General features: G+C 42.6%; 1 protein-coding gene across 1 annotated transcript in view; it reads right to left on the reverse strand.

The window, feature by feature from the left end:
- LOC125889685 (spermatid perinuclear RNA-binding protein-like) overlaps positions 1-18,239 on the reverse strand; it is a 140,264-nt gene that overhangs the window by 32,828 nt on the left and 89,197 nt on the right. Inside the window, exons 7-11 of the mRNA XM_049577728.1 lie at positions 16,508-16,603; positions 16,061-16,172; positions 8,544-8,641; positions 2,825-2,918; positions 2,453-2,521 (exon numbers count right to left, since the gene is read on the reverse strand). Coding sequence (XP_049433685.1) covers positions 2,453-2,521; positions 2,825-2,918; positions 8,544-8,641; positions 16,061-16,172; positions 16,508-16,603 — 469 coding nt within the window. The remainder of the gene's footprint in view (positions 1-2,452; positions 2,522-2,824; positions 2,919-8,543; positions 8,642-16,060; positions 16,173-16,507; positions 16,604-18,239) is intronic.

Here is an 18,239-nt window from a genome sequence, read left to right on the forward strand (position 1 = left end):
CCAGGTGAGTTGCTTCATTAGCGTAATGAACGGAGGGAAAGCTCTTGTCATCGAGTGTCTTTGTCTCTGCGGTGGAGGCGGGGCTATGGGCTACACACACACACACACACACACACACACACACACACACACACACAGTGCGATCTTCGTGAGGGGGAGATGAGGCGGAGAAAAAAGAGAGTTGAGCGTAAGAGAAAGACATGGAACTTGTTCCTAAACCAAACGCCACGGCCCCTGTGTGGGAGTGTTCTGGATTTAACCAAATGACAGAGGGGAGTCCAGCAATGTGGACGAGCCGGTGTGCCGGGTTTGTTCTAAAACTAGGGCTGGGCGATCAAACGATCTCAATTCGGGATCGCGATGAAATTTTTGATCAATCTCAATTATCAGCATGGGACGTTTTGAATCGATATCATATGGCAAAAGTAAGCGCAACAACAGCATATCAGAGTCTGCCGCTACCGTATGCCATGCAGACAGGATACGCCCACTTCTCATTGTAAGCGTGGCTACAGTTGTAACGGGAGGTAAACAGAGAGAGAAGTTGAAGAAAGAAGTTGGAAAAAGGAGAAAAAATGAGTGACACTGAAGTCAAAAATAAGGCGAAAATAATGCAGAATGTGAAAGCGACATCACTATATCATCTGGAACTGAAGATATTGTTGAAAAAAAGGTAACGCGACGTCAGTTGTGTTAAAGTGGTTTGGATACCTCAAAAGTAACAAGGAGAAGATGAAACCGGTCTGCAAAATATGCTGGCGGTTGGTATCAACCAGGTCGGGAAACACCACAAACCTTTTCAGTCACCTGAGACGGCACCATCCCAGTGACCACACAGAGAGTCTAACTATGCGGCCTCAAGTTGCCCCGACTCCACACACACAGCCTAGCAAGACCCCTTCATCTGCTGTTAGCGTTGCTAGCGGCAGCTTAGCAAAACAACAATCTGTCCAGTCATGTTTTGCAGCCACAGAGGGTATGCCCCACATTTTTTACTTAGTTTATTTTTGTACTGCCTCAACGCACATTTGAGATTATTATTATTTAATAAGTGATTTTTAAGTTGTTTAAATACGTTGTTTACAAAATCAAAAAATATAGTGAAAACTGACTATTCACTTAGTTTGCACTTGTTTGAAAACATAATTATATGATTCTGTAAAAGCTTAAGAGTGCTGCTCTCAATTTTCTTTTGTCAGTTGTGGTCAAAATGGTCAATTGTTGACATGTTTTTAGCCGTACTAATTGCTCGGGTTGGGGGAAGCATTTGGATTGATTGATTTAGAAGTTATTACAAGTCAGGGACATGAGCTCAAAACTAGAATTACCACCCTGTGGTTGTATGTCTCTGCCACCTAAGTTTCTCATACACTTTCCATCCATGTCAGTGACAACATGGACGCATCACACACAGAAGATCCATACAATCAGCACAGTTTCAAGATCAGAGTCACCAATTCAGTATCTGACCAAATGTCTCCCCTTCTGTTCCTGAGATATGATGTTGACTAACATTAGTAATTCATAACATCAGTTATTTGAGGTCATGTTCAAAGTTTCTGCTTCTGCAATGCGCCTCTTTTCCGGTTGAGAATTAAGGAGGCTGTGTTGGCAATTATAAATCGTTTTTTAAATATTATTTTCATGGCTTTTTTGTGCCTTTATTAGAAAGGACAGGTTGAGAGAGTGAGGAGGAAACAGAGGGGGGACGACACGCAGCAAGGGGCTGCAGATCGGAATTGAATCTACAGCTGCTGCGACAAGAAGAGAGCCACAAAATGAGACCTTTGTCAGTAATTCAGAGGTATACAAGGCTCATGTTGCTGCACACCATGGAGACCCATTTACTAACAAAGCAAGCTCAAATCCATCAAAAGAGCAAAGTCTGCTCAGATGATGAGATGGATGACGTGTGGTAAGATAAGATTCTGTTTGTTTAATCCATATTCAACACAGTGGGTGAACACTGTAACATCAGTGCTAGTGGAGCTGTGTAGAGCGTCTGTGTTGTGCAGATAGTTAGAAAAGACTGCAGGATAATGGATGACTACATCACATGAGGACCCTGGTAACACAGGTCCTGTGCAAACTAGGGTTTTTGAGCACTAAGGGACACAAACTGGGATGTGGACATTCGCAACAAAGAGTCCAAACAAACCAAGGACAACTCAAAACTCAATAATAAATTTCACCAAACAGAAACACTGTGTTGGCTCCACACGAGCAGAAACTGAGCGATCACTGTGCTGAATCATGTCTGAACCAACAGCCCTAAACACAGAATAACATAATAACATAAGGCCTCTATCAGCCTCGTGCATCAGTCTGCCTTTAGTTATTTACATACTTTACTGGTCCACTGTAGTTTGTCTCGTGTTCAGAGGTGAGAAGATTCAGGTCATCTGAGCAAACTGTGATCCTCTGAAACAAACAAGCTGATGGTCAAAGTCACCTTTCATCCTTTTGATGAAGTCTCTGTCGTCTGACCCGGCGTCCTCCCGGAGCCTCTTCTGACAGCCGCCTGCAGGGCGCAAACAAACACACTGATCACCTGAAACCTCACAAACACACACACAAACACGTCACCTGAACACATCATTACGATCATCATTATTTTCTAAGTGAACATTATCTAAACAGAGGAGTTTACAGGCTGCGTTACAGTGCGGCACAAAGTAGAATATGGTGGGGAGATAAACACAGGAATCCAAATAGTGACACTCATGGATACACACAGAAAACCAAAATAATGCAGACACACACACACACACACACACACACAAACAGAGACTGATATGAAGAGAAAACCCAACTGAACACACACCTTCTAACAGCCTCTGTGAGGGCTTGCTGGCGGGAAGAGGATCCATATTCAAGACCTTGTAAAGCTGTCCAAAGGCTAGGAGGCGTAACGCATGCTGAAAAACACACACACACACACACACACACACACACACACACACACACGCACACAGACAGAATAAGGTCACATCACTGTATTGGTAAAGCAGCAGAAGTGTGCACTCAGAGAAGAACAGGCAGCAGCGATATCATTTATTCTCTGATCAACGTGCTTTAATTATCGGGGAAACTTGTGCGAGCGGCCCAACATTTGTGTAAACCAGCGAACTCTGTGGGGAGAAACTTCATGCATTATAGAGGGGAGGAATAAACAGTCAGTGGGCTCCGATGAAAGAGGAAAAGAAAAGGAAAGAAAAATATTCCCAGAGAGCAAAACAAAGGCAGAAACACACAGAGACGGAGGAAAATATGAATTTGAAAATGTCTTCATATTTCTCAGCGCTGAGCCCAGAGTTCCCACCCGGGGGCGGACTTTGTTGTTGCATGTGCCGTGCAGCAGCAGTGGCAGTAGTAGTGTCGGTGTGGGTGTGAGCAGGGAAGAGTGTTCCCACGCTCATTAGGTGGCTAATTAGGCTGCCAGTTCGTCAAGCCTGCGCTGCACTGAGGGGCTGCTTATCCGAGGTCAGAGTCCGGGCTTCTGCGGCCACTCAGCTATTTATAGTGCTGACGTGAGGCTCGGGGCTCCACCGAGGTGGCCGAGGACTCGCTTTAAATAACCCTCCTTCAATCAGCGGAGCAGGAGGGGAGCGTTACTCGTCCAGTTTCCTGAAAGAACTGCTGACTTTGGTGCAGTGGGCGGCGTGGAAGTGCACCCCAGTGGGACGTTTCAAGGTCTCACGAGTCGCTCGGCTGAGGTTCAGCTGATGATTACACTCGGTTAAGTTTACGTCTGCGGCTGATTTTATAGCAGGAAAACAGGAAGGGAAGTTTTATAGCGCTCAGGGGGAGATGTAAAGACAACGTCCATAAAGCAGCAGATTAAATGAAAGACTTACTATCATGCACGTTATGTAAAATGTGTCTAAAATCAGGACACATCTGCGGCTTTACATTAATTCACCTCCAGGGACAAACTCTGCTTCTAAACGACTCTCAGGAGTTTCAATTCCCAACTTGGCTCTCTGAATATTTTCCCACACAGAGAATTTGTCGAGCAGCTCCAGTTTGAATGTACTTTCATCCCAGACTTGATGAAATCTGAGGTGACTTTATTTGTGTGTGTGTGTAACTCCATCACCTGTGGGACCAGTTAAACTCTGTGCAGCTGTGGCCCCGGGGCCAGAGACAAGAGCCTGTTAATTGAAGCTTTTAATGTTCACGCTCCTGGAGCAGAGAGGATAATGGAGATGGGAAATGATCCTATCTTCCTTAACAGCTACTGTTAAAGTGCCCTTGAGCAAGGCATTAAACCTCCAGTAAATTAACAACAAAAGGACCTCATCAAACCAGCAGACCTGCAGATACAGAGCCCACTATCACTCTGAAACAGGTGAGAATACTGTGGGTTATTATAACTCATTTGACTACAGAGAGGGTTTGACCTTAAAGGAACAGTGTGTAAGATTTAGGGGCATTTAGCGGCGTCTAGCGGTGAGGATTCTTTATTTCAATCAGCCAACAAATTTCTCGCAATTAGAATTCCTTCAGTGTTCATTGTTCACAAGGTTTTTACTGGGAGACGAATTGTCCACAGAGGTCTCCTCCTGTCCAAAACAAACGGACCCAGTCATTTAAACAGCTAAAAACACTGAATAAAGCAGCTTCATGTTACAAATCGAGCCGGTCTCACTCTGAAGTCTGCAAATACTGGCGCTTGGTCAGTGACAAAATGGAATACAATACGACAGACAATAATTGTAAGTATGTAAATACATTATGTCTGAAACAATTAATAGACACATTTAACAGTCAAAAATTAGTCGCCAGCAATCAGTTATCAGTCACTCATACACAATACACAGTGACGTGCCTTTGGAGGTCCAGTATTATTAATTGTTTTAAAGGTACCTTAATCCTAAGATACTTTTACAACCCAGTCTCACTCAGAAATCGTTGAAATCCGACACTTGGAAAGTGACCTTCGACATCAGACACCAAAGATAAAAGTAGGGCTGTAGTCAACCAAAGAAAATCTTGGTCGACTAAAGTCGCACATAATCTTTAACTAATCGATTAGTCGTGGGGGAAAAAAATCTGCACTTTTTTTTACTTCTGCGGTGGTGTGTCTGTGTCACTCTGCAAACACTAGTCGGAGGAGAAGGACTGTGTTAAGTGCTGTAAAGTTTGGTTCAAATCAAACTTTATTTATATAGTTGATTTAAAACACAAATTAAACACACATTAAATACACATTTCAAACACAAGTAAGCAAATCAGCTTCACTATAAATCACAGAACTGACAGACAAACACTTGTCTCTATCTGGACACATTTTCCCCACAAATACAACATGCTAACGTTATTAACACAAGTCTATGGCGATTTACATTATATAAATTAGCCTAGCGTGATCTTTTTCTCTTCTCATATAAAACCAGGGACAACAGCAACATTTAACAAAGGTAACGGCACATAATTCAGCTCCATTACAACTCACAACATTCACCGACAAAACAACTGTCTTATACTAAACACGTTTTCCAAACAAATACAACATGCTAATGTTATTAGCGCCAGCCTATGGCATTTTACATGGTATACATTAGCCTAGCGACGAGCGGAGATTTCCTCTGCTCATATGAAGCCAGGATAAATCACACACAAGACTTAAAATGCTATTTTAGTGGAGGCTTTACTGTCTTCACAATTTATTGTTTCTTATCTGTGAAATACAAGTAAATACAAGCTTCGTTTCGTTTCAATCAGAATCAGAAATACTTTATTGATCCCCGAGGGGAAATTATTTGTGTTACAGGTGCTCCTTGCAAGAGAGGAAAGATATGTGAAAATATAAGAAATTTAACAAGAGTATTTACAAATACATAGTTAAAATAAACAGGAATTATTAATATATATATATATATATACATATATATGTATATATATATATATATATATATATATATATACACACACATATATTGTAACCTAAACAAGATTATTTACACAAACAGAATATATACAGTCAAGGTGAAATGGGGTGATTGCGCAAGTTAAATTAAATTATTGCACAGGTTGACAGGGTGTGAAAAAGTCTCAGGGCCACTCAGAGGGAGGAGTTGTACAGTTTGATGGCCATAGGCAGGGATGATTTCCTGTGGCGCTCAGTGGTACAGTTAGGTGGTATGAGTCTCCCACTGAAAGTACTCTTGTGCCTGACCAGCACATGGTGGAGTGGGTGTGAGACATTGTCCAAGATAGTTCGTAGCTTAGACAGCATCCTCCTCTCTGACACCACCATCAGAGAGTCACACTCCATTCCCACAGCGTCACTGGCCTAGCGGATCAGTTTCTTGAGTCTGTTGGTGTCCGCCACCCTTCCACTGAGGGAAATGGTTTCAGCTTACAGAGACAGACAGGAGGTCTGCGTCAACGCAACGCTAAGTGTGAGGGTGGGCGAGTTCAACTTCCTGTCAACAACGGGGGTGTTTTGAAAACACCCTCATTTTCACAGCTAACTTAGCCTGTCCCCCCGCCACAGGAAATAATGGATTAATCCTGGAAAGCTGTTGATGTAGCACTTTTCTCCTTATGACAGTAACACAACGATTATTGGACCAATGAGAATTTGGCCGGACGAGAGCATAGCAACCAAATAATCAACTAGTCGACCAGGAGACTACAGCCCTAGATAAAAGCCATCCTTTCAAGTTGGCCAGACGCCACTATTGTTTAATGGCGTCCAGCGGTGTTGGGAAAACACTGTGGTACAACAACAGTTGAGGGGGTGGAAGTCCGAGCAGGGTGGGCGGCAGGGGTGGTGGATGGGTCCAACAACCACCGACTTTCCCCTGAAAAGGCTGGTGTATGCGTCCCCTACAATTGTAAAGCCAAACCCTGTTCTTTTTTCCCAAACCCAACCACGTGCATGTGTTGGAAAAACGGAGCCGCGTGTTTTCCTTGTTGAACGAAAAATAACGTCAATTCACAGTGTTGTACCGACATAGTGCTTTTATTTTGAAAGAGACTGTATGTAGACATTAAATTTCTTGTGAAAACAGGAATTATTATCGGTATTTTGGGAACAGACGGGGTTCAGTATCTTGCTGAAGGATACAAGAATACATGCTGGAGGAGCCGGGGATCAAACCGCTGAACTTCTGAGTAGTCAACGACCTGCTCTACCTCTGAGCCGCAGTCGCCCACTCGACTGCAACAATATGATTTTTAAAAAACGTTCGATTCCGTTTCTACTGTGTCAGTTTTATTTACACGTTTAGCTGGGACAGAGAGAGTAATTTATTGTCTCACTGAGGCGGTGACATCACTGTTTCCTGTGGTGTTTAAGAGCCAATCGAAGTGCTTGATTTGAAGTGCTGCACAAAGACGACAAAGACTGATTAACTTTATAGGTTTTTTAAGAAAAGATGGTAAAAAGAGCAGGCACAACAATGAGAATGGCTCTACCTGGAGCCAGGGTTTGGTTTGTCCGTTCTGGGCTACTGTAGAAACATAGCGGTGCAACAAGGACGACAAGGAGCCGCTCCCTATGTAGATATTAACGGCTTATTCTAAAGTAACGAAAACTCAATTATTCTCATTATCACGTGATTACGCACTCAAGACAACATACTTATTTTATTATATTCCATTTCTGCCAATATATCCCCCTACACACTGGACCTTAAAACCTCTGAGCTGTTTTTAATAAATCCAGCCTGGGGTTCACTTTATTGTAGAATATATACTTTTTTTGGAGCCAGGAAATAAAAGTTTCTTCACTCAGAACAAGGACAGAAGTTTTATTAACAGTCAGAATAAAAAAAACTGTCATCTCATCTCACATACAGTATAATGGGAGTCCATGCTTTTTGGTTGGCAGTTTGAAAAGCATCCAAGGCCCTCTGATTATCAGTCAAAAATTCTTTATTAATACACAGACAATCACCATAACCCTGTATTATTAAAGGATTTTCAACTTATAATCAGAGGGCCTTGGATGCTTTTCAGACTGTCTAACAAAGCCATGGACTCCCATTGTAAGTACGCTGGAGAGTCACTGTTTCTTTCAGGGGTGCAAAGTCATCATGGGTGACGAAGACGCAAACCCCCCAAGGTTGTCTGGAGGCACACCCCACTGGGAAGACATTCTTTAAAGTATTATTTTCAAAATTTGGATTTCCAGTTGATTCCAGGATGAAGACATGGGGAACAATTCATCCTAGGATTACTGTAATCTTACTGCTACAGCAGTAATGTAATTAACATCAGATCAGCGTACTTAAAAATAGAGTTCCTTCAGTTTCTATTGTTCAGGAGGTTTTTACCAGGAGACGAATTATCTGCAGAGGACTGTGGCTAAAATACATTTTGTTTCCTGACCCCTCCACAGCAGCAGATTGCTTAGCTTCCATGTTGCACTGACACATGCTGTATGTCATATCCTGTCTACAGATAACTACCTCATACAACCCCACTTCAAAATCTGAGCTGCCTCTTTAAGATCTTTTTTACAAACTGCAGAAGAAGAGGAAGAAGTCACTGAGAGCAGCAGAAGGTGCTGACGGGTGAAGTGGACTGACCTGTGCGCTGTGTGTGATGGCGTCCGCCTGCTGGGCGCTGAGGTCAGACAGGACGTCTGTGGGTTGCCTCTCACAGGGGTCGTGAACTCCTGGCCCTCCTGTAAATAAAAACCACAGCGGGCTCTGACTCAGACAGGAGAAGACCTCCGAACAGCAACACACACTCTGAACCCACTCTAATTTCTCCTGACAGGAAAACACGAGGAAATAATTGACTGGCTCCTGCTGCGTACACTCTGACTGCAGCAGTAACTCATCAATGATTCAGGGCTTTCAGGAACAACCTGCCATTTTAATGCGGAGGGCAACCCTAAACCACATTTAAAAAATCCAATCACATCATCACAAACTGGCTGCTCTGCTCTGATCAAACGTGGGAACTGAAGGTTTCCCACAACATGAAAAATAAATCTGAAAAACAGGAAACATTTTTACTTGAACTGCTCGACAATAAAAAGAAATCCTCAGAGGGTTAATGTTTACACAGTTTAGAAAGTCGTGTCTAAAATCTAAAATACTGCGTACTCCACCACCAACTTCTGCTGAATGAAAAACATGTAATAGTTAAATTAAACCATCATTCATGCTGCTGTGAATCCACTGGGACTCTTCAGGAGCCCTGAGGGGACGTGCACCCCAATTAATGCACTGTAGAGTACTAAAAGACTGAGTGCAGGTGATACTACACTGCATCACTGCTGACGCTCCACAGTCTGCCGTCCAGGCCATGAATCTTTGGGACACTGTGTGTATTAAGAGGCTGCAGCCAAACACCAGGTTATCCTAAAACACATTCACTTAAGATGTTTCTTAATGTTTCTCCTGAGAATAAAAAACTGTTTCCGTGCATGTTTCTGCTTCTTAGTTTATTTGCCTGCTCGCTGCTGATCCCTGGGCTGACTCCTTTTTTATTAGGTATCAGGGGACGTGACAGCGCAGAGAGAAAGTGGAACACTGAGCACCGTCGCATCGTGCTGCCCTCAAGTCAGAGACAGCTTTTCTAAAAACAAGTTTGAGCTTCTGTATTATTTCACAAATTAACAGGTCATAATGTAGCTGGATGGCAGGCAGAATTTACTGAATTTCTTTATTGGATTTTTACAAATATTAACAAAAGACAATGGAAACAGCTGAAAATGCACAAACTAATCACTGGAAAAATGTTGGCATTGTACGTTTGTGCAAACCACAGATATGTTACATTTGTACACTACCATACCATTTTAACAACGCTGTTGTAAAGATGTGCTAAGGTTTAGGAAAAGATCATGTTTTGGCTAAAATACCTGCTTTTGGCACAAGCTCTACAGGAAATGCAACAAGCTCTCAGTCTTAAACAAGTGCTTTTTGTGGCACTATCCCCGCTGGAAAAACAGTAACAGGTCCCGTCCATGTTTTGGGGCGAAAGAGCCCTTTGAAAAAGAGCCACAGGCCGAAAAGCCACTAGAAAAAGAAGATAGGTCCCTAAAAAACATCCACGTTGGGGGGCTGAAAAGCAACCGGAAAAGGATCCATGGGTCTCTTAAAAACACACATGCTGGGGGCTTAAAAGCTTTAGGAAAAACAGCAACAGGTCCCTAAAAATCACCCATGTTTGAGGGCTGAAAAGCCACCAGAAAAAAAGCCATGGGTCCCTAAACATTATCCATGTTAGCAGCTTAAAGCTGCGGGAAGAACAGTGATGGGTCCCTAAAAAACACCCACAGTTGGAGGCTGAAAAAGAGCCACAGGTCTCTAAAAAAACCCAACAGACACTCAGGGCTAAAAAGACAGTGATGGGTCCCTAAACATCACCAATGTGTGAGGGCTGAGACGCTGCAAGGAGAGAAGAGCCACAGGTCCATAAAAACACACCGATGCTAGGGGCTGAAGGCTGCAGAAGTAACAATGACAAATCCCTTAAAATCACCCATGTTTGAAGGCTGTAAGGTCCCTTGAAAAAGAGACACAGGACCCTAAAAAAACAGACGCTCAGAGCTGAAGAGCTGCTGGAAAAAGCGATGGATCCCTAAAAATCACCCAGGTCTGGGGGCTGAAAAGCTGATAGAGAAACAATGACAGGTCCCTAAAAACCACCCATATATAACGGCCAAAAAGCTCTTTGAAAAAGAGACACAGGACCCTAAAAAACAGAAGCTCAGGGCTGAAAAAGCTGCTGGAAGAGTAGTGATATGTCCCTAAAAATCACCAATGTGTGAGGACTGAAAAGCTGCTGAGAGAGGAGCCACAGGTCCGTAAAAACACACATGCTAGGGGTTAAAAAGCTGCGGGAAAAACAGTGATGGGTCCCTAAAAATTACCCATGTTTGAGGGATGAAAAGCTGCTGAAAGAAGAGCCACAGGTCCCTAAAAAATAGCCATGCTAGGGGCTGAAAGCTGCAGAAGTAACAGTGACAAATCCCTAAAAATCACCCATGTTTGAAGGCTGTACGGTCCCTTGAAAAAGAGACACAGGACCCTAAAAAAAAAAAAAAGACGCTCAAGGCTGAAAAGCCACTGGAAAAGCGTTGGGTCCCTAAAAATCACCCAGGTTTGGGGGCTGAGAAGCTGCTGAGAGAAGACCTCAGCAGTGATAGAAAGCTGCTGTCACTTCATCTCATTCATGAACTGGAAATGTGCGATTGCAGTAACCATGCATTTAATAAAGGATGCACTGATCAATCAGTCGCTGATCACAAACATCAGATCATCACTTTAAATACTTGGTCAAATTACAGATTCACATTTCTGCTCATTTAAATTCAACAACACATTTTTGTCTTTACTGAACAGAAGGGGCCTCGCTGCTCTTCAAGTGTCCTTGCTGATTATAATTTCAGCGTCAAACTTGGTAATTTCATTTCACTGCTCTCTGAGCGGAGAGTCTGATTACTGGATCCATTCAGTACGGTCGACTCTTAACTGATGACGGCTCGCACATATTCATTTCAGGCAGAATGGATCTCATCATTTACAAGATTAAAAGTGCTGAATGCATCAGACAGAGGGTATAACATATTCTGCCTCCAGGAGGGCCCGTTAGTGTCCCAAAATAACACACAAAAACGGACTCATCTGCGTGTGATTCAATGTCCTGCTGCCATAAAAGCAGCCGTTTATTTTACTTTTAATGTGGACATCTTATGCTTCTGCTTATTTTCTGTCAAATATATAATGTTATAATGTCAGGTGCTCATAATGACGAGGCCATAGTTTCAAATCATGACGTAAACGTATATAAGTGTGATCCTTGAGAGCACAAACCTCAGGCTTCAGACCATCTAAACACTCTGTTTCCCACAGGTTTTTCTACTCCGAGTACAGTATGACGTCAGTGTACTGGACTTTATATGGTCATCTGCTCCAAGCACGCTACTGCCAGTATTCATATTAATATCATATTACACTGCTACAGTACATGAAGCTATATGCTAACGTCACTTGTTACTTCCTCCCAGATGTTGGATCATAATCATAACTTGTTCAGTTGTGTTTAGAAGCTTTTACTGGTGATTGTTTCTGGGTAAAAAGTGCCTTTATTCTCCAATGCAGTTATCCCACAGCTGCAATGACGGTGCAGAGACACCGAGATGCGGAAGACCCGCCAATAGGGACCATTCAGAGCAGATTACGCATTTTTGGGAAGGGGGCTTAAAGAGACGGGTGCTAAATGCAGCATCTGAGACGGAGGGTGAATATGGGTATTCCAGCACAGACATTATGAGGAAAATAAAGTGTTCTTTGACCTTTAAAGGTTTAAAGTTTAAGATTTAGGATGATTTAGTGGCATATAAAGGTGAGGACTGCAGATTGCAACCAGCTGAAACTTTACAAATCAGTGTTTTTATGATACTGCTTGCTGCAGATTGGCGGGTGTCTCTATCTAGAGCGAGTGTTTGTCTGTTCTGGGCTACTGTAGAAACATGGCGTTGTAACATGGTGATCTCTATAGATGAGGACCCACTGTCTACACAGATAGAAACGGCTCATTCTACGGTAACAAAAACATAAGGATTCTTATTTTCAGGTGATTATACACTAAAGAAAACACACTTATTAGATTATGTTCCATTTCTGCCAATACATTTCCCTCAATCCTACACTGGACCTTAAAAGCATGTAAACATGTTCTTGTAGAAACCTTAAATATGAGTATGAACCTGAAAATGAGCATAATAGGTCCTCTTTAATGCCTGTGGTGTCTCATTACCTCATGAGCCCTTGTTAGTGGAGAATACTAGAATACACCATTTTCACTGCCAATTAGATCCACCGCATCAAACTTTATGATTCAAACTGAAACCAAACTTTAATCTAACCCATGAGATGCAGCCCTGGTGCCCCCCTAACAAAAGTCCCTGATGACAAGAATAAACTGATTAGAATTTGGTAGTCAGAGGTCAGAGGTTACTGTGACCTTGAATCCGTGTCATTTTTGTGTACGCAATATCTCAAGAAGGCCTTGGGGGAGTTTCCCCCTAAATATGGCACAAACATCAACTTGGACTCAAGAATGAACTGATTAGAATTTCATAGTCGAAGGTCAAATGTTACTGTGACCTTGAATCCATCTCATTCTCGTGAACACAATGTCTCAGGAAGGCCTTGAGGGAGTTTCCCTTAAATTTGGCACAAACGTCTACTTGGCCTCAAGAATAAACTGATTAGAATTTGGTAGTCAGAGGTCAGAGGTTACTGTGACCTTGAATGCGTCTCATTTTTGTGTACGCAATATCTCAAGAAGGCCTTAGAATTTCCCTTTAATTTGGCACAAACATCCACTTGGGCTCAGGAATGAACTAATTAGAATTTCATAGTCAAAGGTTACTGTGACCTTGAATCCGTCTCATTCTCGTGAACACAATGTCTCAGGTAAGGCCTCAAGGGAGTTTACTTTAAATTCGGCACAAATGTCCACTTGGACTCAAGAATGAACTGATTAGAATTTCATAGTCGAAGGTCAAATGTTACTGTGACCTTGAATCCATCTCATTCTCGTGAAACACAATGTCTCAGGAAGGCCTTGAGGGAGTTTACCTTAAATTTGGCACAAACGTCTATTTGGCCTCAAGAATAAACTGATTAGAATTTGTTAGTCAGAGTTCAGAGGTTACTGTGACCTTGAATCCGTCTCATTTTTGTGTACGCAATATCTCAAAAAGGCCTTGGGGGAGTTTCCCCTAAATTTGGCACAAACATCCACATGGAAGAATGAACTGATTTTGGTGGTTGAAGGTCAAAGGTCAGGGTCACACATTTGTTGCCATAACTCAAGAATTCATACACTAATTCTGGTTTCTGGTTGAACCGCCAATTGGAACTACTCGGTTACTAGTGTTGTCACGATACCAAAATACCGGTACCAACATGTATTTCGATAATTTTCGATACTTTTCGATAGTCTTTATAACATATTAAATGGCTAAATGTGTATGTAAAAGTTTGTTACTTCATAAAGATCATGCATGTGTGCATTTACAGCTCTGGAAAAAAAATAATTAAGGGACCAATTTATCGTTAATCAGCATGTCTACATGTATGGCAAAAAGTTTTAAAATCACTGTGAGAATATAAATATAAATATAATATAATAATATAAAATAAAATAAAATAATATAATATAAATAGGCTATTTAAACCAGAGAAAGTGGTAATTGCAATGCAGCTTAAATTTTTTTCCAGAGCTACTTTTGTGGAGAGTGAAGGGGGCTGGCGTTGCTTGCTTTTAGCACTGAATGTGGCTTTTTTTTTTTTCCATGGGTATATAAGTTATTACCTGTCGTTCTCTGAACTCCTTGTGCAGGTCTGGGTGCTTGTCCTTCAAGTGTTTTGCCAAGTTGGAAGTGTTTCTACCCTTGGCCACACATGTTTTTGTAACACCGTTTGCACAGTGGTGCATCGGTATTAATGGCTTCACCATGCTCATTTGTTTTCAAGCCGAAGTAATTCCATATAGCACTTCGCGCACCTGGTTTATCTACGAGTTGCGGCAGCTGCCATTCTCTCTCTGCTCCTGTCTCTCGCTCTCTTTCTCTCCTTTATCTCTTTCTGTCGCCAGACTCCTGCTCCGTTTGCTGCTCCACGCTGCTCGCTCACTCGCTCGCCTGCTTGCCCCGGCTTGCTCGCCTCGGCTCAAATTACAATGCGGTGACGTCACGCAGCGACGTAAAAAAAAAAAAAGTACCGGTCTCATCCAAGCGCTGTATAGTACCATTTTAAATGCATCAGTACCCTGGTACCAATTTAGTACCGGTATACCGAGCAAGCCTATCAGTTCCATATATGTTTGGTAAAGTTTGGACTTCGTTATAAGTCCATTTGTCTGTGTTTTCTGCCATTTTGTTTTCGTTACGAGCTGTTAGGTGTGTTATGTGTTGTTTGTGGTTTACACGTCCCACTGGTAGGCAGACCCAGAACACACTGGAGGGATTATATATCTCATCTGGCCTGGGAACACCTTAGGGTCTCCCAGGAGGAGCTGGGAAGTGTTACTGGGGAGAGGGTTGTGTGTGGCCTGCTGCCCCCACGACCCAGCCCCAGATAAGCAGATGAAAATGGATGGATGTGGCTTACAAGGCATTTTTTTTTATTTTTTAATGGCAGTTGGCTATGTTCAACCAATCAATATACACCTCAATGACACGTGGTACCTCTTGTGTTGGAAGAATACCTAGTCTAAAACAGGGGCTAACAAAAGTCCCTTAAAATGGCATTATAAGAACTATGATCATTTCTAGTTCGTTTCATACGCAACAAAAAAGGGTGTTGGAGCTATGGAAAAGTTCCTCCGGTCCAAAAACGCCTACTGGAACACAACCAGGACCAGAACAATACTCCTCCTGACTCTGTTTCATCCATCAGTGTGACGCTCTTTTCCAGCACCTTCACACAAGCTTTCAGAGTCTGAACTCTGAAACACCCTGACAGATGAGGCTCACCCTTGCTCTTTAACCTCCTGTGTGGCAGTCCACAGGCACTGCCCTCGACCTCACAGAGCAGGAACGTCCACCAGGTCCTCCAGCTCTGCCTCCTCAGGACTTCCTCAACTCCTCAAACTGCCTAACTTTATTTCCAGTCAAGGTCAGCAGTTCAGCCTCTCCTTACTGAGTCATCTGACAATTTGCCAGAACCACTTTGAGGTCGATGATATTATCTGCACAAATCTGACTGCTGCATGGTTTCTCCACTCTGAGCCTTCCAGCCATAAACACACAGAACAGGCGATTTTAATCAGACTGATTTTAAAACTCACAGAGAAACTTCTTTTTCTTTTCCTGCTCTGGATCATTGTTAAAGAAGATCCATTAGATTAAACCTGAATTTTCCTCCTAACATGAAACACATTCTGCACATGCTCACCTCTGTTTATATCTCTCTATAAACTCTGTATCTGCTGCCTCTAAATTTCACCACAGTTTTTATGGCCAGTAACCCCGGGTTCACAAACAATGTTAAACTCGCCTCGGGCTCAGACAACAGAGTGTAAATGCAAACATCAAATGGAGCTTGGAGGTCGCGGTGAAGGACTGAACACTGACCTGGCAGCAGGATCCCTGAGGCGATGCACTCCATGACCCGACGCAGGGCTTCACCTGGACCCAGCGGCCGGTTACAGGTGGCGATGGCTTTTTCACAGATGAGCTCCAGAGGCTGCAGAGGGCGGACAGACAGAGGACGCTCAATACAGCATAAAGTAAATCAATTCCAGTCATGATTCTGGTCCTGGGACACAAAGCTGACTGCTCATCCTTTACACACACACACACACACACACACACACACACACACACACACACACACACAGACCAGGCAGAGATCGCTGTTTAACCGCCCAGGACATAAACTTATAAAACTCTGTTTCCCATTCTGTCTGAGTACACGGAGTGAACGCTGGAGTGTTTGTAAACTTCACAGTTTGTTGAACTTCATCTTCTGCTGAATGTGAGGACTTGACGTCCCATTCTGATTCTGTGTCCGTCACCTACCCATCCTTTGAGAGGCTGCCACCCAGCCAGTCTGTTGCACATGTCTCTGAAAATCCTCAAGATGATGACGCAAGACTTGAGATCTGTGACTCTGGCCTGAGGGGACACACAGACAGAGAGACAGACAGAGAGACAGACAGACAGAACTTAGTGGCAGCACAAAGAGCATTTCAACAAGACGGCAGTCAGCAGAGCAGCACACAGCCACGACACGTTTCAGACTCAGAGAGCTCTGCGGTGCTTCAAGAGGCAGTTTGACCCCTGAAATCTGAATATGCTGCTGAACCACTGAGAGAGACTGAATTTGATATTTAACTTGATAATGCTCTTTTTGTAATGAAAAGAAATGTGTGTGCGCTGGTAGAGACTGTTTTTATCCTCAGCCTCTGAGGAGAATAAACTGTGTGAGTGTTTAAAAACTACTGAATTCACAGCACTAAAATATTTTACTTTGAAAATCACGTATTGGTTCAGAATTTCACTTCCATTCCACTTCTGGCACTTTTTTATTCACTGCACTGTAAACGTGATGTTCCTACTGTTACTGGTTGACTCTTGAGTTTTTGTTTGTTACAATGTTGTTGATTTGTTTTATGATGTCGTGTACTGAACGTTTCTTTGATGTTTGTTGCTTTTCTTTAATGGTGCACCACAATAACCCTCCAGGAGCAATGAAATGATCTGAATTGAATTATAGAGTTAAAGTGAATAGAATGAAGTTGAATTGAATTAAGCTGTATTGAACTAAACTGAATTAAGCTGAATAAAATAGTACTGGACTGAACTGAAATAAGATGAATTAAATTAAGTTGAATTGAATTATATTGATTTTAATTGAACAGAGTTGACTTGAATTAAGTTGAATTGGATTAAGTTGAACTGAAATGAACTGGAGCAGCACAGTGGTGTGGTGGTTGGCACTGTCGCCCCTCTCTGTGGAGTCTGCATGTTCTCCCCGTGTCAGCGTGGGTTTCCTCCAGGTGCTCCAGCTTCCTCCCACAGTCCAAAGACATGCAGGTTAATTGGTGACTCTAAATTGTCCGTAGGTGTGAATGTGAGTGTGAATGGTTGTCTGTCTCTATGTGTCAGCCCTGTGATAGTCTGGTGACCTGTCCAGGGTGAACCCTGCCTCTCACCCAGTGTCAGCTGGGATAGGCTCCAGCTCCTGGCAACCCTTTGTTACAAAAATGGATGGATGAACTGACTTGAATCGAATTGACTTGAATGTTCATTGCCTCAAATCCGAAATTCAAGTTTCAGAATTTCAAAAAAAAAAAATAGATTCAGGTTGCTGTGATTCAAATTTATATAAAAAAAATTCAAAGGGCTACCCAAGACAGGAGAGGCTGTCAGGCCTGAATGAAATCGCACCGACCTCTGGCCTATCAAAACACGGTGTGTCCGACATGTGACCCAAGAAAGTGGCTGGAAATTGAAACCCAAAGACGACTGACAGGGAGAGCAACAGGGCTCCAATGAGAAGTCCAGTTCGTGCTGTCTGAGTACAATCTGACTGCATCTGATGTTCAATTTGAAATTTTTCAACTTGAATTTTCTGGTCTGAATTTGATCAACCAAAATCGAGCAACCCAAAAATACTGTTTTGAAATCCTGAGACTTGAATTTTTGGATTTGAGTTTGTAAACACTGAGAAAAGGAGGGGGAAAAAAATCATCCTTTGAAACTGCAAATCAAGAAATTTTGTATTTTTATCTCAAAGAGGTGAAATCAC

The sequence above is a fragment of the Epinephelus fuscoguttatus genome, linkage group LG6 (assembly GCF_011397635.1).
Source record: "Epinephelus fuscoguttatus linkage group LG6, E.fuscoguttatus.final_Chr_v1".
NCBI classification, from domain to species: Eukaryota; Metazoa; Chordata; class Actinopteri; order Perciformes; family Serranidae; genus Epinephelus; species Epinephelus fuscoguttatus.